This window comes from Delphinus delphis, chromosome 3 (genome assembly GCF_949987515.2).
Source record: "Delphinus delphis chromosome 3, mDelDel1.2, whole genome shotgun sequence".
NCBI classification, from domain to species: domain Eukaryota; kingdom Metazoa; phylum Chordata; class Mammalia; order Artiodactyla; family Delphinidae; genus Delphinus; species Delphinus delphis.
In genome coordinates, this window is record NC_082685.1 from 166,713,405 (window position 1) to 166,739,169 (window position 25,765).

At 39.7% G+C, this 25,765-nt stretch overlaps 1 protein-coding gene across 1 annotated transcript in view; it reads right to left on the reverse strand.

The window, feature by feature from the left end:
• The window catches only part of ADCY2 (adenylate cyclase 2), a 432,035-nt gene that overhangs the window by 197,395 nt on the left and 208,875 nt on the right, over positions 1-25,765 (reverse strand). Inside the window, exon 4 of the mRNA XM_060009679.1 lies at positions 23,434-23,583. Coding sequence (XP_059865662.1) covers positions 23,434-23,583 — 150 coding nt within the window. The remainder of the gene's footprint in view (positions 1-23,433; positions 23,584-25,765) is intronic.

Below are 25,765 nucleotides of genomic sequence, written 5' to 3' on the forward strand. Positions count from 1 at the left end.
GTATCATTCTGGTTGTTCTGGGTCACTTGCATTTCCACATGAAACTTAAGATCACATTCTCAATTTCTATTTATTCTTCTCCATGTGTGTGCTATTGCTGTTGCACACAACAATAATTATTGCACACGATCATTGCCATTATAGTGTGGTACAGTATACATATTACATCTATATAGTCACAACCTCAAAAAACACCTTGCTATCATTATTACTGTACACAATTTTATGTCTTTTAAAAAAGAGAGAGAAGAAAGAAAAACAAGTATATATTCATAGAGTTTGTTATATTTATCTTTTTAACATGAATTTTTTGGTTGACGGGTAATTTTCTCCCTGTCAGTGCTTTGAATATGCCATCCTACTGCCTTCTGGTCACCATGGTTTCTCATAAGTCGGCTGTTATCCTCATTCAAGTTCCCTTGTAAGTGATGAGACACTTTTCTCTTGCGGCTTTCAGGATTTTCTCCCTGTGGTTGGCTTTTAGCATTTTCAGCATGATGCCTCTGGGTGTGGATCTCTTTGTATTTATCATACTGTCAGATTCTTGGATATATCAGTTTTGGGGAAATGCTCACAATTACTCCTTTGAATACTTTTTTCTGCTTTCTCTCTGCCTCTCCTTCTGAACCCCCACTATGTTCATGTTGGTGCACTTAATGGTTTCCTACATTTCTCTGAAACTGTGTTCATCTTTCTCCATTCTTTTTCTCTCTGTTGTTCAGTCTGCATAATATTTATTGATCTATTTTCAAGTTTACCAATTCTTTCTCTTGCCAATTCAAATCTACTCCTGTTGACTCCTTTTAGTGAATTTTTCATTTCAGTTATTGTACTTTTAATTCTGTAATTACCACTTGGCTCTTTTAGAATTTCTATCACTCTATTACTATTCTCTATTTGATGAGACATTGTCATCACACCTTCCTTTACTTCTTTTAGCATATTTTTTTTTAAAAAAATGAGCATATTTATTGTGGCTGCTTTGAATTTTTGTCTTCTATGTTCCAGGGACATAGTGATAAATCAAATTTTCAAAGTTCCTTCTATAACGATGTTTACTTTTTAACTGAGTGATAAAACCAGGTGTCATCAATCTATGGCTCACTGGCTAAATCTTGTTTCCCACCCATTTCCTGATGGCTTATAAGCTAAGAATGGCTTTTACATTTTAAAATGTAAAGTGTGTGTGTGTATGTGTAACAATATGCCTTTGATGAGACCAGTGGTTTGATTTTACCTCTTGGCCCACAAAACTTAAAATGTTTATTATCTGGCCCTTTACAGAAAAAGTTTACTAGCTTCTGATATAGACAAGAGGCAAAAATAAAGGTGAAAAATAAAAGAATAAAAAAGGAAAAAAGGGAAATGATGTAATGCATTGGTAAGTGCTACTAAACAATACTGTTGGGTCACCGAAGGATCACGGTGGTACTATTATCAGCATAGTCTCAGGGTCACCACTAGGGGCTGCCACTGGAGCAGAGACTTAATGGTAGGAAGGCAGAGAGCAAAGGGAACAGTGTCAAGAGTCCTTTTGCAAAATGCACCCAGACAAAGAGAAATAAAGCACAGTCCAAAAACAGATACCAAAATCCACAGATGCTCAAGTCCCATAGTTGGCCCTCTATATCCATGGTTCCCCATCAATGGGTTCAACCAACCACAGACTGTGTAGTACTTTAGTGTTTATTGAAAAAATCCATGTATAAGTGGACCTACACAGTTCAAACGCAAGTTGTTTAACGGTCAGCTGTAGTTTCCTTCCTCTTTCCCTCACTCTCTGCCTACAAATGCATCTAATGGTATGCAGATTAGGGCAGGTTACGTTTAGATATTCCAGACTCTCAGAACCTGTTACATTTATGGTGCTTGATGAAGAACACTGAGATTTCAGCTGTGTTTCTTATAAACTGACTGTGCATTGGGAGAAAAACAGTGTCCAGAGAACTCAAATTTCTGTGCTGAATCCTATATGATATCAGAATGTAAACAAAAATAATTTTGATATCAATTCTCCATTCCAAATCAACACAATATTTTTAGCTCAATAACATTTTACTCAGTTGTTATTCCAAGTGAGGAGCAGAACAGGACAATAATATTACTTCTGCTTTCAAAGTTACCATATTGTTTGAGAAAAGAACAAGGCAATTCCTTCAGTGAGTGTATCTCTCAATATTAAGAAGATTGCACTTGTGTGACTCTGAGAATGTAAAGATGATAAGCATTTTCTTAGCCAGAGGAGTGATTTATTAGATGGTTTTATGTCCAGTAAGCATTAGTAGCTTAACTTCTGAGCCATTATTGTTTGTGTAACCCATAGCTAAGAGCAAAAGAATTTATCCAATTCTATTGTTTATCAGAACTTGACAGCATATTTATTCTGCAATGGTGGAAATGGCTTTCTTCACGAATCTAAAATAATACCTTCTTGCTCATCAAAATTCTATTAAATAACATAAAATGATTTTTTTTTTTTTGCGGTACACGGGCCCCTCACTGCTGTGACCTCTCCCATTGCGGAACACACGCTCTGGACGTGCAGGCTCAGCGGCCATGGCTCACGGGCCCAGCCGCTCTGCGGCATGCGGGATCTTCCCGGACTGGGGCACGAACCCGTGTCCCCTGCATCGGCAGGCGGACTCTCAACCACTGCACCACCAGGGAAGCCCCATAAAATGATTTCAATTCATTTTATCTATATTTAAAAATGTCTAAGTTTTATGACTCAAGATTAGTTTATTTTATATGTTTCAGTTCTCACAATAAGCCAGTCTTTCTGTCCCTAGGCATTTTACTTGACAAAGATTTTCTTAAATTATTAAGAAACTCTGTCTTTTTCTATTGTCAGGAAATGTGCTTTGGTGAGGGTGTCCATTATCTGAAATGACTAGAATAAAGAATACTGACATTCTTGGGTCACCAATTGATGATATTTGTGGTAGAATACACTTCTAGTCTAAATAGTATTTTTTCCATTATGTCATAGTAGTACTCACCTTTGTAAATGCAAAGATAACTGTGAACTTAAGAAACCATTTTAAGTGGATGCTGTGCTCTGAAGAGCTTCTTGTAATGAGCATACGCGAATTTCTAAAATTCCCGTAAGTAATTAGCTAATAAAATAGGAGTAATGTGCCATGAGAAATGAACGCCATGCCCACGGGATAGAAACGAATGTCCACAGATAGGAAGGAGTTAAAAGCTTAGTGGCAACGACTCAAAATCATAGCCAGAACTTGAGATGCAGTGAAAATGAAAGAAAGGACACCAATCATAGAATTTTCTTCGAAGGTTTCTGAGATATTGAAAATAAGATTGGTAACGTGTAAAATCACGGGCCACTAGGCAGGTGGGAAGTCTATTGAGGCTCAGAACCCTCGTTTTACACACGAGGAAAATGAAGCCCAGTGAGCACTGAAATCACTCAGAGGTGCGCCTGTCCCCTGGGCCCCTCCAAGGGGAAGCGAGAGTAAGGCAGAGGCTCTGATTATTTGTCCCTTTGCTTTGCACTTTAAGTTTGAAATATTTCGATGCAGAGAGAAAAAGAGAGCAACATCAGGAAACATCAAAAGTCAAGGACAATGCTACTCTCTCACTTCATCCCAGCTTCCGCTTCCCACCACTCAAGTCCATTCTAAACGTAAAATAGATAGCTAGTGGGAAGCAACCGCATAGCACAGGGAGATCAGCTCGGTGCTTTGTGACCACCTAGAGGGGTGGGTTAGGGAGGGTGGGAGGGAGGCACAAGAGGGAGGGGATATGGGGATACATGTATATGTATAGCTGATGCACTTTGCTATACAGCAGAAACTAACACAACATTGCAAAGCAATTATATTCCAATAAAGATGTGAAAAAACGTCAAGGACACTTTGATCTGAAGCAATTAGAAGTGATGATTCTTTGTAGAACTTTATGTACTTCTAAAATGTTGCCAACTGCTGGTGGAGAGAGAATAGAAGGCACAATTAAGAGGCCAAAAGTCCAGCAACATACTAGCTGGTTTACAGCCTTCATTCTTGGTCCCTCTGTATCTTCTTATAGTTGTTACTTTCTTAATTTTTAAGAAGTGTCAAAAGCATTGCAGATTTCCAAAAGTTTAGATTGAGGCTACTTTTCCGCCTAATATTCAGGGGTACTTCTCAGTGTTCATGCAGTAGGTGAATCCCTGTGCAAAACCGTCCATTCACAGCTCACAGAGACCAGAAGCCTGAGAGGTTTAAGATCCACACAACCTCCACCTAGTGACTAAGGGCCCAGGTGCACTGCATGCTGGCTACCATTCAGTGATACTCCAGAACCCTGACATACATGCTTCATACCTAGAACAGCCCCATCGGGTGGGGCAGATTACTACCACTATTCGCATTCTACAGACCAGGAGATCCAGGCGCAGGGAGGTTAAAAACCAACAACCAAGTCAAACAAAAAACACGTGTCCAGGGTCGGTCACACAATCAGGCAGGGCTTCACGTTAGAAGTTGAAAGGCACACATACACTCCAAGGAAGGACAGAAGGGTCTGCTCAGTGAGGAGATTCTGGTTAGAATGGAGGTCCTCAACCTCTCCTGAGAGCACCAAACTTGCTTACAGTAGCTTTTTATAGGAGGCAAGCTTCAGGCTGAACGCGTCAGGAGGATGACGCTGGGACACGTGAAGTAAAGAAAAACGCTCCCAAGAGCAAATTATTCCCAAATGAAGCCTATGCCTGAGTCTTGCCTTCAGGAATTTGGGTGAAATCACCCATCTGCATAACCTTTTGCTAAAACCTCAGTAATTCCCTGCCATATGTATGTATGGCAAAAACACCACAGCATGAGATGATTCTACGTAATGCAATATTTATGATATTTATAAAGAATTCGGTTCCCTCAGATGAAAGATGTTATGTAAATGCAGGTACCAATAATGCTGAAGTGAATAACATGCTTCGGGAGATTCTGACATTCACAGCTTAAATGTAATAAGGTCTTTTCACCTGGTCCTTAAACTGAGATTTTATTGCACATGGATGTAAGAAAGATATTAAAGCCTCAGCCTGAAACTGCATAATTCAGGATGGCTTTTCCTTACATAAGCAATGCCTTTTTCCTTTGCAATGAAATTTGAATTACCACTTAAAGAGTTTTTCAAATTTAACACAGGACCTGCTTTGATGAATATAAAAATCTAATTCTCCCCTTTAATGCTGTTTGAAATTAAAAATATTCACTATGGGGCTTTCCTGGTGGCACAGTGGTTGAGTGTCCGCCTGCCGATGCAGGGGACACGGGTTCGTGCCCCGGTCCGGGAAGATCCCACATGCCGCGGAGCGGCTGGGCCCGTGAGCCATGGCCGCTGAGCCTGCGCGTCCGGAGCCTGTGCTCCGCAACGGGAGAGGCCACAGCAGTGAGAGGCCTGCGTACAGCAAAAAAAAAAAAAAAAAAAAAAAAAAATCACTATGACTGAAAGCAATGGGGTAAACCACTTCTTATTTTTAAATGTTACGTTCTAGAAGAAATCAGTTTTTCTAGACAAGATAAGACAGCCTCAATCCAATAACTCCCAAGCTGAAATCTGATTTCTAAAGTGTTTGAATTTTGTTCCTCTTGCTGTTCTAATTAATAGTGTTATTTTTACACTAGGCAGCTATAATTATTTAGTTTTATTACTTAGTATGAATTCTCAAGTTTTACCAGTTTCTTGGCTCACGAAGTTTCTCTTATCCCCTCTTTTGTTTGAATTCATTTTTATTTGTTTTACTGGAGGAAATCCTCAAATTTCCATGTCATTATACCTGTAGGGGGTTGCATTTTCTGAGCCTACGTGTGCCTGAAAATTACACTGCCCATTTATGAATGGTAGTTTGACTTGGTGAACAAATGGAAGTGCAAAATACTTTTAAGTATTTTTAAGATTTTGCTCTACTATTTTTTAACATCTGGTGTTGCTTATGAGAAATGCAAATCTGACTCTTCTCCCACAGCAATTATCCTTGTTTCCTTCTTTCCAGAAGCTTTTAGAATTTCTCTCCTTCTTCTTAGTACTGACATGTTAGCAGCATAGAAATGAGTCTAACATGGATATCTGGACTGCCTGTCCTTGAATAAACAAAGAATCAGGCTCAAAACTCAAGTATCTTATAGTTTCCGTATATATATATATATATTTTCAGTATAAAGAAATATCTTTAAATGATGGCTTAAAAGAAGACAAGGATAAAGATATTACTAGAAAGAAAGTAATGTATGTGATTGGGAATTTGTTCACTGGTAACCTGTTGATACATGAGTCATTTTCCCTCCCAAAGCTCTTGTACAAACTGGACACTCTCTCACTGGTGACAAGGTGGGGACATCCTTTAATCTCTCCAGTTTTCAACATTTCCTTCTTCATAAGTTTGTCAGCTGAAAAAATATCTCCTGGCTCTTTTTTTTCCCGCAGGGCTTTGAAGATGCATATGCTGGTTCTGTTTTTATTATCACTCTTCAAAACTCCCCAGTGAAGCCAGTACCCTATCACATGAGCCTCAGTTGTCCTTCAGTCCTGATATAAAGTGTCAGCTACCTTCTGTGGACTCTCTTTAGGCCGTCTGGAATTCAGAATGCATATAAATATACTCTAAATATATACATTTAAAATACATGTATTTATAAATATGTATAAATATACAAACTTAGTGATCACATATATGAATATATTTATATAAATATATATAATAAATATATATATTATATATGTGTACTTGTACACATGGGGGGAGCATGTGTGTGCACACATGCATATGTATTGGGAACATGCCCCTGGCTCAGTGATAATAAAAATGTATAAGACACCCACAGTTCTACTGAGGTAGGTAATGTCATTACTTCATTGCTTTGGTCTGAATGTCTGTGTCCCCCTGGTATTCACACATTGAAATCCTAGCCTCCAGTGTGATGGTTCATTGGGGGTGATCAGGTCATGAAAGCAGAGCCGTCACAGTTGGGATGAGTGTCCTTATAGGAGAGACTCCAGGAAGCTCCCTTCCTCCATGTGAGGAAACAAGGAGAAGTCAGCTGTCTGCAACCACCGCAAGAGGGTCTTCACCACAACCCCATCATGCTGGCTCCCTGACCTTGGACTTCCAGCCTCCAGAACGACGAGCAATAAATTTCTGCTGTTTACAAGCCACTCAGTTCATGGTATTTTGTTACAGCAACCTGACTGGACTAACTAACTCACCCATTTTACAGATGAGGCAACCAAAGACCAGAAAGGTTACACAACTTTCCCTGAGTCATGCAGGTATCAAGGGGTGTCAAAGGATTCAAAATCAAGAATGAGGAAACAGAACCATGCTGACAACAATTACTCAATACTGCCTCTCAGCAAACAGTTCAAAGAACAGCTGTTAAGGACACTGTATTTTTAACCAGGTCAGTGTGTTTACATGTTCAGCTTTGCCCTGATACTAACTGTGCCTTTCAAGGATTAATATGACATGAATCTGATGAGGGCAGGGTGCAGGAAAAACCAAAAGAGGTGGCAGTGGGGATGTCAAATATAAAAGACACAGCAGAGCAATTGTTGTTTGGGGATATTCAAAGGAGAAAGCACAGACAAAGTGTGTGTGGTCTGGGTTAAAATGGGGTTCGGACATTCTGAGTATGTGGTATTAATGAAAAATGCATCTAGAACCCAGGAAAAGATGGAGGCAGAATTAGTGCATTGAGAGCCATCAATCCAGACAGAATGACTGAAAATGTGTGATGAGCTGAAAACTGACCAAGACAAATATGGAGAAAAGATGTCTCTGTGCAGAGTCCTTACAAACATGTGTGTGTGCTTGGTGGGAAAGAGTGTCTACCAAAAATGTGGAGAGAGAGAAAAAAGTTAGGGATCCCAAGTGGTACCAGGTAACGGGAACCAAGAGAGAAGGTTTTTGTTTTTCCCTCCAAAAATATTTTTTTCCAAAAAAATATTGGCAACAAAAGTCAACACTGCGGAAACTTAGGATGCAAATACCTTTAAATTTAGCAAGTGTTTTCAGCTGAACAGTGAGCTTTGATAGCAGTTGGGTAGTGAACTTAGGAAGTGGGTAAAAAGGAAAGAGAAACAAAGAGCGGTCCCTACTTTCTCAAGAAGTTTAGTGGTGAGTGAAACGGAACAAGAATGAAGTCACTCGTGAGATATCTAAGCAAATATAACTTTTTCTTAGTTTATGCATTAATTTCAAAATAAGAGAAACCGGAACATTTATTAGCAAAGAAACACATAGATATGTGTTATTGGGACCACTTCGATAAAAAGCAATTACAATGTTAAAATGTTGGTGCATATTCTAAAATGTTCACAAAATACGTTAGAAATAAAGCAGACACCTTACAAATCATAATAAAAAGGAAAGGACATACAAAATAGGATGACGTTACTATAAAAAAAGATTAGGAAACAGCACTCAGTATCAGGAGACAGAATGAGAGAAGCTAGATATGGTGTAACCATTATGATGACAAATGCAAATGGTCTATATTTATCTCTCTAAAGTCAAACATAAGTTTAGATTTAAAAGCAAAATCAAAATGCCATGGCTTAAAAAAGAAATGTTTAAGGAGGTAGAAAAACTAAAAACACTTTAAAAAATTTGTGTATTTAATTGTGAAAGACAAAATGATGGACATTTCCTGTAATCACAGGCACCAAGAAAACTGCCCCACAGAACAATGTCATTCAGTGTAGCATTGGAAGCTCTTGATACCAGAAAATGTAAAAAAATTAAACAGTTTGAAAGTGATTATCATATCAGGAAGAAAGCACTATTAGAGTAAATAGAGAATTTCCTGAGGGTCTGGTTACAAGATAAACACACATCCCAACAATATACTGTTACAATATACAGCATACTGTTCATAGACAGACAAAAGTCATGCTGAAAAGAAAATAACCTCTTCACAGGAACCTATAAAAATTTCAGAATGAACTTATTAAGACTGTGTGGGATCTCTGCAGAGAAAACATTAAAAGCTTTGCTGACTGAGTTAATGATACAATTTGTAAATAGAGAAATCCAACATTTCCGAATGGGAAAGTTATAGGAATATATTTAAGAACCTGAAAAAAGTGATACCCCCCAGTCTATGCAGAAAAATAAAAGGCGAAAAATAAATCACAGAAAATTCTAATTAAAATGTAAATAAAAAGGAAGGGTGCTGGTAATCTTGTGAGATACAGCAAATACCGCAAAAAAAAAAATTGCATTATAAAGGTTGAATGTAGAAAGAGAAGGGCGGGGGGAGAGAGACAGCACAGGATACACAGATGTGTCTTGACACATCTGGAGTGTCATAGTACGTGTCCTTGCCTACTCCATGCAGGCAACTGTACCAGGCTCTAAGAATACAAAGAAAAATAATGAAATAATAGACAGCCCTGCCACCAAAGGATTCACAGTCAGGTTTCAGGATGGCAGGAGCGGGCCCCAGGTAGGCCTCTGGAAATGAACCCCAGAGTCACTTCGTCTGGTGGTAAACTCCCGGGCAGCTGCCAAGATGGCGGCCACATTTTGAGACCCAGTGACCTGTGGATGGGAAAGGCCATTAGCAGGAGCCTGGGCAAGGACACCTTCACACGTGCCACCTTTTGCATCATGTGAGTGGGTTTTGTGTTTTGTTTTAATGCACTTTTCTTCCTCCAACCATTGGATCTTGTCCCTGAGCGACAAAGATTTCACACGACAAAGCTTGTCCAAGGAATGGCCATTTCTTTCAGGGCTGAGATGCCTGCGTGGCCTGCAGGCCTTAGATTCCATCAGATTGGCCTGAGTCAATGATAAAATATTCCTGTTCTTATTCTACACTACTCCTCTAGAAAATTAAGTCATCTGGCACACAAGGCGCCAGAAAGGAGCCTAAAACAGGACTGGAAACAACAACAAAGAAAATTCCATTCTGAGGCCAAACATTATTCCCTGGACTCTGGTCATTTGGAATCTGGCTAATCAAGATGTGCAGGGGTCCGTGGACAATAGTAAGAAAATCTCAGTGTATCTGCTGCTGCCTTTTCATGCTGAATCTTAAGAGGTGGCTGAAGCTGCCATCTACTGCTCTTTGTGCTTTTCAATTCAAATAATTCTGTGGCTTGTGGATGGATTTTTATCTTCAGGTGAAATGCCTAGCCTTGCTTTTCCATAACGAGAATAATGTTTTTAGTAAAACTGTGAAGCCTTGAGACTTTTACACTCTGTGTAGCGATCCTCCCAGGAATACGGTTATAACGGCACATTCATTGATATGTAATCTTTTTTTTTTTGCAAAGAGGATGAAGTATTTTTCCTTTAACATTGAGGCTTACGGTTTCATTTTAATGGGTTTCTAAAACATAGTTAACCCAAGTTGAGGCTTGAGTTTTTGTCTTAATTCATCCTCTTTACTTTACCCATAGGCCTCCCAACGTTTTTGTTCCCTTTCATGGTTTCCATGTTGTTACTATTTGCCTATTTACAAAAAAACTCTTTTTCATTGTTTCTATTTGGGTTCAAAACTTTCCAGGTGCTATTAGAACACGAGCCAGCATACACATGAGCCAGCTGTGATTATTTGTAACTGTAATCCAGGAACTGAGTTGCCTTTCTAGAAAAATCAATCAATCCCTCTGCCCATCCCTTCCTGAGAATGATTCAATGATTCAGAATAAAGAAAGACATGTTGGGAAACTATGTAATATAATACAGCAGAAACTATTAATAGCTTAAAATGTACTGCCAGAGATGCCACAGTAAGCATGTAAGACAACATCGGTTTCCATCTTGAGTAAAGAAAGTCTTGACCAAACAAACTGCTCCGCATTTTTGGCTCCCCTTTCCTGCTACACATGTCAAAGGAGCCGTCAAAACTCATAGCATGCCCTTCCTCACCTCCCGTTCAATTTAACCCCTCTGCCCGGCGACCGCCATGCTGCCAAGACCATTGGTCACTTCTTCACGCTCTGCCCTCTGCGACTCAGCATTTGACTAAGTTGACTGCTATCCCCCTAAACTTCCTTTTTTGGCTTCTACTGAACCACACTTTCTGGCTTTTCTCTCATGTAATGGGTGATCTTTCTCAGTGAATGGCTAACTCTTTACCCTCTATCTCTTTTCAAATATTGGTACGCTTTGGGGGTTTGGCCTGGGTCATTTTTGTCTTTTCTAACCCTAATCTCTCCCTGGGGGTTCTCATTTCATCCTTTGAATACGAACTATATGCTGATGTCTTCCAAATTTACATTTTCAGCTCCCGATTTCATTTACAACTGCCAGCTAGGTATCTCCTCTGGGACACACAATAGGTATCTCAAACTTAACTGTTCAAAACTCAACTCGTGATTTCTACTCCACCCCCTGATAAGTATTGTTCCCAAAGACTTTGATATCTAAGAAGTGGCACACCAACCATGATCCAGTTGCTGGAATTCAAACTTAGGCATCTCTCTTTATTATTTTCTTTTCTTCTCACCCAACATTTAATCCAACAGTAATCCCTACTGGTTTCATTTCAAAATAGGTCCTGAATCTGTCCACTCTGATGCAAGCTGCTCTTAGCTCAGGTCTGGACTACTGCCATAGCTTGTAATGGGTCACCCTGCTAACCCTCCTTCCTCCTCCAATCCATCAAAAAGATACATGCACCCTTATGTTCACAGCAGCACTATTCACAATGGCTAAGGCATGGAAGCAACCTAAATGCCCATAGACAGGTGAATAGATAAAGAAGATGTGGTACATGTATACAGTGGAATACTACTCAGCCATAAAAAAGAATGAAATAATGCCATTTTCAGCAACACAGATGGACCTAGCGATTATCAAACTAAGTGAAATAAGTCAGAGAAAGACAAATATATGCTATCACTTATATGTGGAATCTAAAAGATGATACAAATGAACTTATTTACAAAACAGAAACAGACTCACAGACATAGCAAACAGACTGTGGTTGCCAAGGGGGAGGCGGTGGGGGTGAGGGATGGATTGGGAGTTTGGGATTAGCAGATGCAAACTATTATATATAGGATGGATAAACAAGGTCCTACTGTATAGCACAGGGAACTATGTTCAATATCCTTTGATAAACCATCATGGGAAAGAATATAGAAAAAGAATGTATATATACGTATAACTGAATCACTTTGCTGTACAGCAGAAATTAACACAACATTGTAAATCAACTATATTTCAAAAAATAAAAATAAAAAGAATGTTAGCCAGTTCACATCACTGTCTTATTTAAAACCCTTCGGTGACTTCCCACTCCACGTATAATAAACTCCCAAGTCCTTAACACACCTTGTGAGGCCCAGTGTGGGGTCTGGTATCTGACTGCTGTCTCCTTCCCTCTTCTCTTCTCATTCCCAATGATCCCACTGACCTTTATGCTCCTCAAACAGGCCAATCAGGGTCCTAAGTCTAGACCTTTGTAGGCCCACTCCTTCTGCTGAGAGCATTTCTCATCACGTCATCATAGGGCTGCATATTCCTGTGATTCATGTTGCAACTCAACTGTCACATCCCCAGAGAAGCCCCCCTGACTGGCCTCTCCAATGCACCACTCTACCTACCCCACTAAGCTTTGTCACATTATCTTTTTGTATCTTCTCATGAAAATTCTGCCTTCTGACAGTTATGGTCTGTCTCCTGCCATTCAAAGGTAAGCCCAAAGACAACAGGGGCCTTTAGTCTTCTACTAAGATACTACTCTATTCCCTGGGTTAATCCCCTGGCACATAACAGATAATCGAAGAAAAAACTGTGAAATAGAAGTTTAGATACATAAGAGGGACTTCCATAGTCTTCATAATCCTGTATTTAATAGAAGAATATATGTAAAAACCCTATTTTAATTTAGTAGTTTATGCACAGGTTTATATGCACGTCATTACCTCTAATATTCCTCATATTTCATTCCTGAGTGTATCATAAAGTCCTACATTCTTTCACATTTATGGAAAACACAGGTTTGGGGGAGGAATTTTCACATCCAAAAACATACATATATTAAATGGCCAATAACAGACCAAAGGATTCTTCTTGAGAAGCACAAGAACAAAATTTCCTAAAACTCTGAGGATACTCAGACAACTTAAAAAGGGAAAACTCCAAAGAATAACACCTTCTGAAAATATATATGCATTAACAAAATTCTAAAGCTCCTAACTCATAGTTTTCAATTTGTTATAAACATTGGGGAGTGCCTTGATTCAGCAGGCACAGCCCTAATGCGATGGGAGGTGTTTTTATCTGTGACTATGCTTATGGCGATAGACTCTTAAACACACATTCAATAACTTTAACATTTTGAAATCAGCCCCATGCTGGTGAGCCCAAAATGCCTTTTTTCCCCATTAACAGGTATGCTGGACTATCTCTGACTACGTTTTCAGGAAGAAAACTATGATTGCAATCACAGAAGATCTGACATTGACTTTGGTTTTGGAGTAGGGCACACATTTTCTCCTGTGTGTGACAAATACCAGAAGAATGGTTACTGCAGCCAGAAGGACTGATTCTGGAACTCTTTTTTATTGGGTTTGTTTTACTCATATCAAATGATGTTGAACTTACTTGAGTCTTTCCATTACATTATCCTTTTCCTATTATACAATCTTGCAAGCATCAAACTACTGCATCACAGGCTATAAAAAATAAGCTGTCTCCAAGAAAAACTGAAAACTTTCAGAAGCCAAAAATATCAAAACCGGATGCTCTCCTGAGGGTGCATCTTCTGTTTTTTGTTTGTTTGTTTGTTTTTGTTGTTGTTTTTTTGTGTGTGCGTGCTTCTCTAGTATTATCGACAAACATTAGCTTGGGATAAACTGCAGCAATATAAATGTTCCCCAGGTGTTTCTCCAATAAGACAGGTGAGTGGCTTCCTCACAATGGACATTAGATTGGGGTTTTGCTCAAGGGTCTTACAGGGAGGAAACTTCTGGAGGTTTTATTTTACCATTTAGCTTTTCTCCTGTCATGATATAAATAGGCATTTGCATACATTGCTTGATTAATTATTGTAACCATACTTTATTTTTTCCTTTAGAACAGGATGTCTAACTTTTTTTTTTTTTTTAGGATGTCTAACTTTTTAAAGAATAAACACTGATGCTATTTTCAGCTCCTATTACTAATCTCCTGAAGTGATGCTCTTCATTAGGCATCAAGATTTGACATTGTTTCCAATGGTCTTCCTCCTCTTTCCCCTTGATCTTTGATCTACAGCTGTTGATTCCTCCTTAAAGGAGCCAGAGTACACGTTCACAGCATGGCCTTCATTGTAGTCTTTGAAAATATGTAGTGTTCTCATCCATTCTAACTAAAGAAATCATCAGAAAATATTGCAGGCTTGATGATTTGAGGGTTACTCATATATTTTTTCTGGAATTGATTTTCATTTCCCATTTATAAGCTCCTATAAGCATCATGGCATAAACTGTAACATCCCAAAATATCTTGCCCTGGTATTTCTCAATGATACATAATATCTGATTTTTGAGAGAATTTAAGCAATCAATGGTATACAATGCCATGTAAACTCTTAAAGCAATTCTCTTTTTTTAAAATTTTATTTTATTTTATTTTTATTTTAACATCTTTATTGGAGTGTAATTGCTTTACAATGGTGTGTTAGTTTCTGCTTTATAACAAAATGAATCAGTTATACATATACATATGTTCCCATATCTCTTCCCTCTTGCGTCTCCCTCCCTCCCACCCTCCCTATCCCACCCCTCCAGACGGTCACAAAGCACCGCTGATATCCCTGTGCTATGCAGCTGATATCCCTGTGCTATGCAGCTGCTTCCCACTAGCTATCTACCTTACGTTTGGTAGTGTATATATGTCCATGCCTTCTTTAAGTTCATTTTGATGCATTCGAATGGCAAACACTGGGAAGAGAACTCGCATGAAATCTCAACTCTTCATTTTTTCAACTTCCAAGCAAAACATAAGTGTTACCTTCTACATCATTCGATCTTTCACTAGTGAGTGGTGAGAAAAAGTGGTGACTTACATAAACTATGTCCTTTCCATCGAGGGACTGATACCAAGAGAAAAAATTGTAATTCATCACTTAATGAAATGGAAACAAGTGGCCACCAAGAATGATACAAGTTATGACTCCATCAAGGAAGAGATACCAAAGAAAAAAAACGACACAAGTGATTATTAAATAAAACAGAAAAAAAGTGGATAGGGTGGGAGAAAAGTTTAACTCATAACCTTTGAGGTTGCAAGTTGGGGTCAGCCTATCTGAACCAAACTGTATGTACCGTGTGATGTTTTGTGTTTCTCATCTTCTGCTGTCTCCGCTGGCTGCACGATCCTACCCAAAGATCATGGAATAACATTTATACTGAAACTTGCTGCTTTCATTCTTCAGGAACTGCAGTGCGAAAGTCTCACTCGCTTGAACTCTTCTTGGGCTCTCAATGCCCAATTAGGTTTTTATCAAGAAGCATTACTTGATTTGCATTTCTCTAATGATTAATGATATTGAGCATCCTTTCATGTGTTTGTTGGCAATCTGCATATCTTCTTTGGAGAAACGTCTATTTAGGTTTTCTGCCCATTTCTGGATTGGGTTGTTTGTTTTTTCATATTGAGCTGCATGAGCTGCTTGTATGTTTTGGAGATTAATCCTTTGTCAGTTGCTTCATTTGCAAATATTTTCTCCCATTCTGAGGGTTGTCTTTGGGTCTTGTTTATGGTTTCCTTCGCTGTGCAAAAGCTTTTAAGTTTCATTAGGTCCCATTTGTTTATTTTTGTTTTTATTTCCATTTCTCTAGGAGGTGGGTCAAAAAGGATCTTGCTGTGATTTATGTCATAGAGTGTTCTGCCTATGTTTTCCTCTAAGAGTTTGAAGGTGTCTGGCCTTACATTTAGGTCTTTAATCCATTTTGAGTTTATTTTTGTGTATGGTGTTAGGGAGTGTTCTAATTTCATTCTTTTACATGTACCTGTCCAGTTTTCCCAGCACCACTTATTGAAGAGGCTGTCTTTTCTCCACTGTATAATCTTGCCTCCTTTATCAAAGATAAGGTGACCACATGTGCATGGGTTTATCTCTGGGCTTTCTATTCTGTTCCATTGATCTATATTTCTGTTTTTGTGCCAGTACCATACTGTCATGATTACTGTAGCTTTGTAGTATAGTCTGAAGTCAGGGAGCCTGATTCCTCCAGCTCCGTTTTCCTTTCTCAAGATATCTTTGGGTATTTGGGGTCTTTTGTGTTTCCAAACAAATTGTGAAATTTTTTTTTCTAGTTCTGTGAAAAATACCAGTGGTAGTTTGATAAGGATTGCATTGAATCTGTAGATTGCTTTGGGTAGTAGAGTCATTTTCACAATGTTGATTCTTCCAATCCAAGAACATGGTATATCTCTCCATCTATTTGTATCATCTTTAATTTCTTTCATCAGTGTCTTATAATTTTCTGCATACAGGTCTTTTGTCTCCTTAGGTAGGTTTATTCCTAGATATTTTATTCTTTTTGTTGCAGTGGTAAATGGGAGTGTTTTCTTAATTTCAGATTTTTCATCATTAGTGTATAGGAATGTCAGAGATTTCTGTGAATTAATTTTGTATCCTGCTACTTTACCAAATTCATTGATTAGCTCTAGTAGTTTTCTGGTAGCATCTTTAGGATTCTCTATGTATAGGATCATGTCATCTGCAAACAGTGACAGCTTTACTTCTTCTTTTCCAATTTGGATTCCTTTTATTTCTTTTTCTTCTCTGATTGCTGTGGCTAAAACTTCCAAAACTATGTTGAATAAGAGTGGTGAGAGTGAGCAACCTTGTCTTGTTCCTGATCTTAGTGGAAATGGTTTCAGTTTTTCAGCATTGAGGACGATGTTGGCTGTGGGTTTGTCATATATGGCCTTTATTATGTTGAGGAAAGTTCCCTCTATGCCTACTTTCTGGAGGGTTTTTATCATAAATGGGTGCTGATCATTAGAGAAATGCAAATCAAAACTACAATGAGATATCATCTCACACCAGTCAGAATGGCCATCATCAAAAAATCTACAAACAATAAATGCTGGAGAGGGTGTGGAGAAAAGGGAGCCCTCTTGCACTGTTGGTGGGAATATAAATTGATACAGCCACTATGGAGAACAGTACAGAGGTTCCTTAAAAACTACGAATAGAACTACCATACGACCCAGCAATCCCACTACTGGGCATATACCCTGAGAAAACCATAATTCAAAAAGAGTCATGTACCAAAATGTTCATTGCAGCTCTATTTACAATAGCCAGGACATGGAAGCAACCTAAGTGTCCATCGACAGATGAATGGATAAAGAAGATGTGGCACATATATACAATGGAATATTACTCAGTCATTTAAAGGAATGATACTGAGTTATTTGTAGTGAGGTGGATGGACCTAGAGACTGTCATACAGAGTGAAGTAAGTCAGAAAGAGAAAAACAAATACCATATGCTAACACATATATATGGAATCAAAAAAAAGAAATAAGTGGTCAGAAGAACCTAGGGGCAAGACAGGAATAAAGATGCAGACCTACTAGAGAATGGACTTGAGGATACGGGGAGTGGGAAGGGTAAGCTGTGACAAAGCGAGAGAGTGGCATGGACATATATACACTACCAAACATAAGGTAGATAGCTAGTGGGAAGCAGCCACATAACACAGGGAGATCAGCTCGGTGCTTTGTGACCACCTAGAGTGGTGGGATAGGGAGAGTGGGAGGGAGGCAGATGCAAGAGGGAAGAGATATGTGGACATATGTATATGTATAACTGATTCACTTTGTTATAAAGCAGAAACTAACACACCATTGTAAAGCAATTATACTCCAATAAAGATGTTAAAAAAAAAAAAAGAGGCATTGCTGTGAGATGCTTCACTCTGGACTCCATGTACCAACTCAGATGCAGACAGACAACTGGGGGAAATGCAGAGTCATGCCGTGTGAGCAGCAATGTCTATTCTGCTCGTGAAAAGTAGACTTCCGAACGTGGTGAGATGGGACTGTTAAGAGTGTTGGCAAGATTCCCCAAGTGTTCTAGCAGACAAAGCAGAACATTTCTCTGTTGAATCTGTTTGCTTCAAGGAAGAAGGGAACTTATTATGGAGGGCATTCAGGAGATGGCACAGCCGGCATCAATCACTACCCACCCCCCTCGCTCCGCCTCAGCACGGTCAGTGGCTTGGCCAGGGTGGCAGCTGATTTCTGTTGCTTAAGTTAGTGTGTTAAGTCATGAGAGTTCAATGCAAGACCAGCTACTCATTACTTTCTTAACAGGATACCCTTCTGGATGCTGGAAAGACTGTTTCTTAAATGTGGCAAGAGATCAAGTAGAAGAACTTCCATCAGAGGAAAAGAAGTTAGGAAATTTGACCAAGGTCACACTGAAAGATGACGTACGTAACCAGGATTCAGCTCAGGTGGCCTCCAGGGTCCACTACAGAATGGAAACCAAGGCACAGACAGATTTAACACTGCGGCTTCTTGAGGAAATGATCTTTCATGTAACTTCCTAACAGTCTCATGGACAATATGTTCTTATCAGGGCAATGCATTACCTAAGGATAAGCCAGGTAAATGTTTGCTATTGTCTTATGCTTTCTTATGTATCTAGTAATAGCAATAACACAGTTAACTAAAAAAAGTCCTTTATGACTGGGAAAAATCTCTATCCTCAGAGATCACTCCAAACAACCTAGGCAAAACCAACATGAGAGGCAGAAATAACAACACTTACTAGCTGAGTGACCTTGGACAAGTAACTTGACAACTACTTTGTTTGTTTTAAGTGGGAAAAAGGACTTAAATCATAGAGTTGATATATAAGTTAAGAAGACAGGGTAGTAGGCTGAATAATGAACCTGCAAAGATGACCCTGTTCTAATCCCTGGAACCTGTATGTTACCTTACATGGCAAACCCAGAACTCTGCAGATGTGATTAAATTAAGGACCTCGAGATGGGGAGATTTTCCTGGATTATCCTTATGGGAGGCAGGAGGGTTAGTGAAAGAGAAGCAAGAAGATGCAAGGGCAGAATCAGAGATTAGACAGGAGGGTTGGAGAGACAGACAGAGAGATCGGAAAATTCTATGCTGCTGAATTTGAGGATGGAAGAAGGGGCTAGGACCCAAGGAATGCAGGCAGGCTCTAGAAGCTTGAAAAGGTAACTAAACAGATTCTCCCCTCAAAGCCTACAGAAGGAGCCCGCCCTGCCAATACCCCGACCAAACTCACGAGACTGATTTTGGACTTCTGGTCTCCAGAACTGTACCATAGTGAATCTGTTCTGTTTTAAGCCACTGCATTTGTGGTCATCTGCTACAACAGCAACAGGAAACTGATAAAACAGTATATGTAAAAGAACTGAATAGACAACCTGGCACGTTATGAGGACTCAGAGAAATATCTGTTCCTTCTTTTTCCTTTTCCCTCATGAAAAGGGACCAAATTTTAGCATCCCAAATCTACAGCAACTCCATCTACACTTTACCTCGCATCATAAATGATTCATGCAATACATTCGGTAGTGCCCTAATATTACCTGCTATCATATTAGGATAAACATGGGTACATTTATTATCTACCCAACCGTGGACACAAAAGGACCACTTATTTGCTCCATTGAAATCTGAAGAGAAGAAACACACTTTTGCCCGAGAGACCAGAAGCCTACTGGTTCACTAACGGCCCCCATGGTGGGCTACAGATCCAGGAATAACATGGGGTCCACACCTCACTTGACTAGTATTCCCCCTCCACTGAAACACATATTGTGTCATATTCAATCCACAGGATGGCTCCAGAGGAAGGTAGACCATATGAAGGTTCTTTGAATTACATTACTTTCAAACAAAGACAACATATAAATTGAAGAGTGTTTATTTTCTTTCTATAAAAAAAGCAAATCCAGTTTGCAGTCCTACAGAGGCAACATTTATTTCAACTGCCCAGGCAGTTAAGAGAAAGGGTTCCTGTTTTGCTCTGAATCCAGCTCTCATCAATTCTTGAGAGTCTATTACACACTCCAAGGAGAAACACCTGCTTGATAAAGAGCCTCTATGGCACTGACATGGTACACAAGAAATGGCTTTTACTGCATGATGTGAAACTTAAGACAAAAGTCAAAACTCACCATTTTCAGGCCCCAAAGGTGGCCTCAAGGCTAATGCGATGCATTAGTTTTCCCAGTTAGTAAAAAAAATATATATATGATTTTTAGTGTTTATCCATGAGGGCACTTTTAGGGCAAGAATACAACTCTGAGAAAATCTCTGCTAACATTTTTCATTCCCTTCCCTCTCCAACTCTTATAGCACAAATACTACTTTATTCAAACATGATTTTTAATCTCAAGAAATTCATCTCATTTGCATCTAGGAAAAATAGCACAAAATTTGAAGAAAAGAAAGTACAGAGTTGAGCAATTTTGAAGAGATTTCAGAATCCCTAGCCACTTCCCAGTAATATCAACTATTTGTAGACCCCAGGGTGGTTGCAGAAGGGACAGCTTCCTGGGCTCACAGGACATTTGCCTTCCTCCCCAAGGATTAAGGACGACAGGGGGCTGAAGCTGTGAAAGAGGCCCAGTAACTATGCAAGACGGCAGCCCTCAGTCTCTGGGAGTGTCAACTCACTCTGCGGCAACTGCAGATATAACATTAAATGGATGGTATCGATTTTAACCAAATGGTGGCTGAAACAAATCATCTTGTAGCTGCTCAGCACACACCCCTACCCTGAATGAAGCCCTTTGAAGGACACTATTGTTTGTCCTAGTGACTGTGGATAAAGGAAAAATGGTTTGTGGTATATTCAATATCTTGTAATAACCTACAATGGAAAAGAATCTGAAAAAGTATTACATATATATATCTGAATCTTTGCTGTACATCTGTACATCTGAAACACCTATATATTTAGATATATAGAGATATGGATATATAGAGAACATGCATAGAATATATATATAATATATAACATACATATAACATATATAGGTATCTATATAGATCTATATAAATATAGCTATAAATATCTGAACCACTTTTCTGTACATCAGAAACTAACACAACATTGTAAATCAACTATACTTCAATATTTTTTTTTAAAAACTGGTTTGTGGTAACGGGTGGAGAGGAAGTGGCATGTGGAATCCTTGCACCTTAATTTGGTTTGTGGCCACACCAGGCCTTATGGTCTCTGAGACTGCTCCTCTGTGTGAAGGATACCTAGATTGCCATTGGCCAATTTTTATTTTTTTCCTTAAATCTGTACGATCACACCTTACTGATTTTATTAACTATGGAAAATTTTCATTCCCATTTAATTACATGCTGGTCTGAAAAAAAAAAACTATAAACATTTATTCTATTCTAGAAACATATTTTCCAAAATCCAAACAAGAAAACTACTACATTACAGGCCCAAGACCCTGAGAGCTGACTCCCAAGTTTGGTAGCAAAATACATGTGTGGTGTCCAATTATATTTTATTAAATATCTTTAGTATAAGTTCTTTGTCTTCAAAGTGTCCCTTTTCTCTTTCCTTATTTTAAAAAGGATCATTGGCTCCTTTTCATAAACTTGTAAGTGGACGCCCTTATAATACCTCGCACGATGGTCCCATAAAGTCTGTAGCACGAGGTGTGCCTCACTGGTCTAGTTCTGGAGCCAAGGACGGTCAAAGCATGGCCCTTCCTGACCACTTGGATGACACCTGGTCCTGGTTGCTCAAGGTCTCTTCAGGGCAGGAAGCAGTGCAGACCAGGTCAGCAGTCTGACTTACCACTCTGTCAAATCTGTACTATAAACATTAGGTTATATAAACCCTCAACTTGGAATTTCAGGTCTTCCTGACCTTGGTGCAAGTGATGGAAAAGAAAGTTAAATATGACTGCCAGGACCAACCTGATCCAGTGACTGCTGTTTGAAAAAGGACACCATCTCTCCCAAAACATCTGAACTCTGTAGAGGGAACAATCGTGAACACTAAGTGCTGTGTGTTGAATCTATGGACTTTTCTAGAACCCAGATTTGAACTATTACTGAACATGGATAAATGTACAGTATATGAAGATATACCAGTTAACAGACCCACGTCAACAACTGTCTATTTCTCTTAATGTGGAACACAGAGTTTGATATACATAGGGACCAAATAATTAAACATTAATATCTGAATACTTTTGCTATACATGTTGTAACACAAATTTTTTTTTAAAAAACAAACTGGGAGATTTGCTAATACCAGTGGGAAAGCAATATTTACAGCCACATCGCAGTACCTTGAATCATGCCTGCCACAAACTAGATGCTCAGTCAATATTTGTTGAATGACAAACAGACCTCCCTGTTTTCAAAAAGGAATCCAATTACTATTCATAGGTCCATACACAAATAAAAGTCTAGTGTCAATATTTAAAGGATTTTTTTTGCTCACCGCCATAATACATTTTGATGAACTTATATAAAATGGACTAACTCGATACAACTTAACAAATAATAATAACACATCTTCTATGTGCCAAATACTGATGAATGTGCTCAGAGAGGGGTTCACAGAGAGTCATGCCAACCATCACATTTATAGATGGAAACTGGGTTCCTGTGGAAATACACAAACCCAAGTGAAAAAAAAAAAACAACAAAACTATTCATATGGATATTCCACCATGACCTGAAGTTAAGCATGTCAAGATCAGGACCCCTTCCTGGTTTCCCCTCCAAAGCATATCTGCTTCACCAGCTTGCCACCATCCTGGATGAGACCACATGGATCCTAGCTGGCTTTGCTTCCCACATCTCCTACTATCTCCACTTCCTATTTTTGCAGTGCTTCATCAGAGCCTATGTATTTCCCTGATGTATGTTTCCATGCATCACCCACATCGAACACTGCAGGACAGCCCTCGACACTGTAACAACTAGTTCCCTACCAGACCTTCCCTCCCAACTCCAATCACCTCCCTCAAGGATGAGCTCAATCACCCCATCCCACTTCATCATTTCGTCCCATCCCACCACAGGTGGAAAACAGGCCCTATACGAAGTGCTATTGACGACACAGGCAGATTTCAGGTGGGGCACACTCTTGCCACAGAGAAATATGCTTTCACCCAAAATGAGTGTCTTAATAAAGTGTCACTGTAATAATAATCATTATCATTATTATTTGAATGGTGGTTGATGTGGCTGTCAGCACGTGGGTGATCCTGGGGTTGCTGGGTCTGAGTCTGACGATGCCATCTCTGCTTGTTGGTTCATGATTCAATCTACCCAGCACACCTCCTGAGGCTGGGCAGGCAGGGCAACCAGATAGCTACTCTGGTTTCCTTCTGATGCCCGTGAGCAGATGAACTGCACACTCGACATTAGCAGTGACAACATCATTTCAACAATGTCTCAAATAACGTGGACGTAAGATTGAACATGCATTTTACCTGCTGACGCTTTTCAAATTCCAACTTGATCCGGGACTTGATGCAATTGCAAGTGTCCTGATACGTCTGCTGCAGAGCCAGTTCCATGAGGTGCTTATGGTACGCCCCGGCCAGGTTCCCGCAGATGAAGATGATCACGTTGGCCAGGATCTGAGGACACAAAGAGCCACTCAGTAGGGCGACCGTTTATCATTCGAGAACAGAACAACACCGCAATGCACGTGAGCAGCAGTCTTCAAAGAGATGACTCTGCCTGAGGTTAATTTTATTTCTGTTCCCGAACACACATTTTTATTTACTTAACAGAAAAGGATTCCACCCCCTTCTTGGATCCGTGCCCTCTGACAGGTCACTTTGCTGCCCCTCCCTTGTCTCTGGGCTCAGCCATGTGATTCGCTACAGCTAATGCAATGTGGGTGGGAGTAACTGAGTGCCAGATCCAGCCCAGGTTTAGAAGGCCTGGTGTGTTCTGGGTGACACTCTTGTGTCTCATCAGGAAAAGACTAGCCCGCTGGTCCTGGGAAGATGAGAAACTCATGGAACAGAGACACTCAGCCAACCCATAGTCCACTATCGAGGCCACTGGGATTTCATGGTTGTCATACAGCATTACTGTGGTACTCGATGATACAGGCTGTATTCACTGAGCCTGGAGAAGTTATATTCCCCATTATTTACTGTTTATATAGGAATAGAGGAACCTTTCAAACCATGTAACTTGTTGCTCTATTCATGATAAAAACCGTTCATGTTCACAAAAATTTGTGGTGGGAGGGGAGAGAAAAATATATAAAGAAAAACTACAAAGAACCTATAATTGTCCTGCCCACGAAGAACTTGGTGCCATATTTTCTTTTGTCAAGACCGTTACCTTGTTCCAAAGGAACCAGGTTCATTCTGAATGCAGAGTTTTGCTTTGCTTTTTTAATTTAACATTTAATCTGATTTTTCTCAGATCATGAAAATTCTGCAGAAACAGGATTTTGAATGCTTAGATAATATTCAGTTCTATGACTATATCATAACTTAGTTATGTCTATACTATCTTTATTAATATTCTTTATTAATAAAGAATACTTTATTACTTACTTTATTAATATTCTTTATTAATATTCTTTGCATTTGCTTTACGCTACAGTGGTCAACCTCGTGTCTAAAGCTTTGGCCTCATATTTAATCATTTCTCAGGCTCAATTAGTAAAATACACTGAGTTGAAAGCCTTGAATATTTTAAAGTTCTTGATACATATGGCAAAATCGCTCTGAGAAAATGTTCCACTGATACTCTCACCACCAGTGTATGACCATGGTCTTTTCAAGGCCCACTATTAACACAGAGCAAGTGGTACAAACTAAATAAAACTGAGGATCCTGTGTTCAGGGCTAGACCTGCACAGGTCTGGCAGGGCATGCACGGTCACACCTGCAGAGAATGTCCCTCCGCTCTCACCCACCTCCACATGACCCTTCCTCTCACCAAACGGGCACTCATCCCTTCAACAACAAAGTCAGAGCGTCTGTGTCCAAAAGCTCTGTGCTCCTTGCTAAGGGTCTCCCACTGACACAGGTCAGCTTAACACATCAGTCAACTGACATGGGCAGCATGCATGCCAGGACTCAAACACTCTTGGGGGAATTTTTATTCCTAAGCCTTCAAGGTTCCCATGACAGGACTTCACAGAGAACCATGCCATCCTCCCTCTGCACAGTGTAGTACTCCCGATGATTAAAATATTAGCTCTGTGCATTGCTGAGTGCGTGCGTGCATGTGTGTGTGTGTGTTGTGTGTGTGTGACATGCATCTGTGTGTGATTTGCATATGATACATGCATGATACATGTGTACATAATATGCATGTAAGATTTCTGTGATGTGTATGGTGTGTGTGATTTGTATATGTGATATATCCACGTGACACATGTCTCTCTCTGAGTGATTCATGCATGATGTATGTATGTGGTACACATGTGTACCTGGTATGTGTTATGTGAATGATATGTGTAATGGATGTGTGCATGTCGTATGTAATTTATATATGGGATAAACGTGTGGTTTGGGGTAGTGTGTGTGGTGTGTGTACATCATGTGCACACCTGACACATGCATGTGCTCTGTGTGTGCCTCAGCACAGAACAGGGGAGCAGTGTGCTCGTCTTCGGTGTTGCTCCCAAGCATTTCTAGTTGCACAGGCTCTGTTCCTTCCCACTGCCGTCCTTTCCCACATCACCCCCGTGGATGTCAGTCCTTCGAGGATGTGGGAAAGCCCGTGAACTGCCTGGCTTCCTGCCTGAGCACAGCTCATTTCAGAGCCGGGCCCAGGGGTACACTGTTA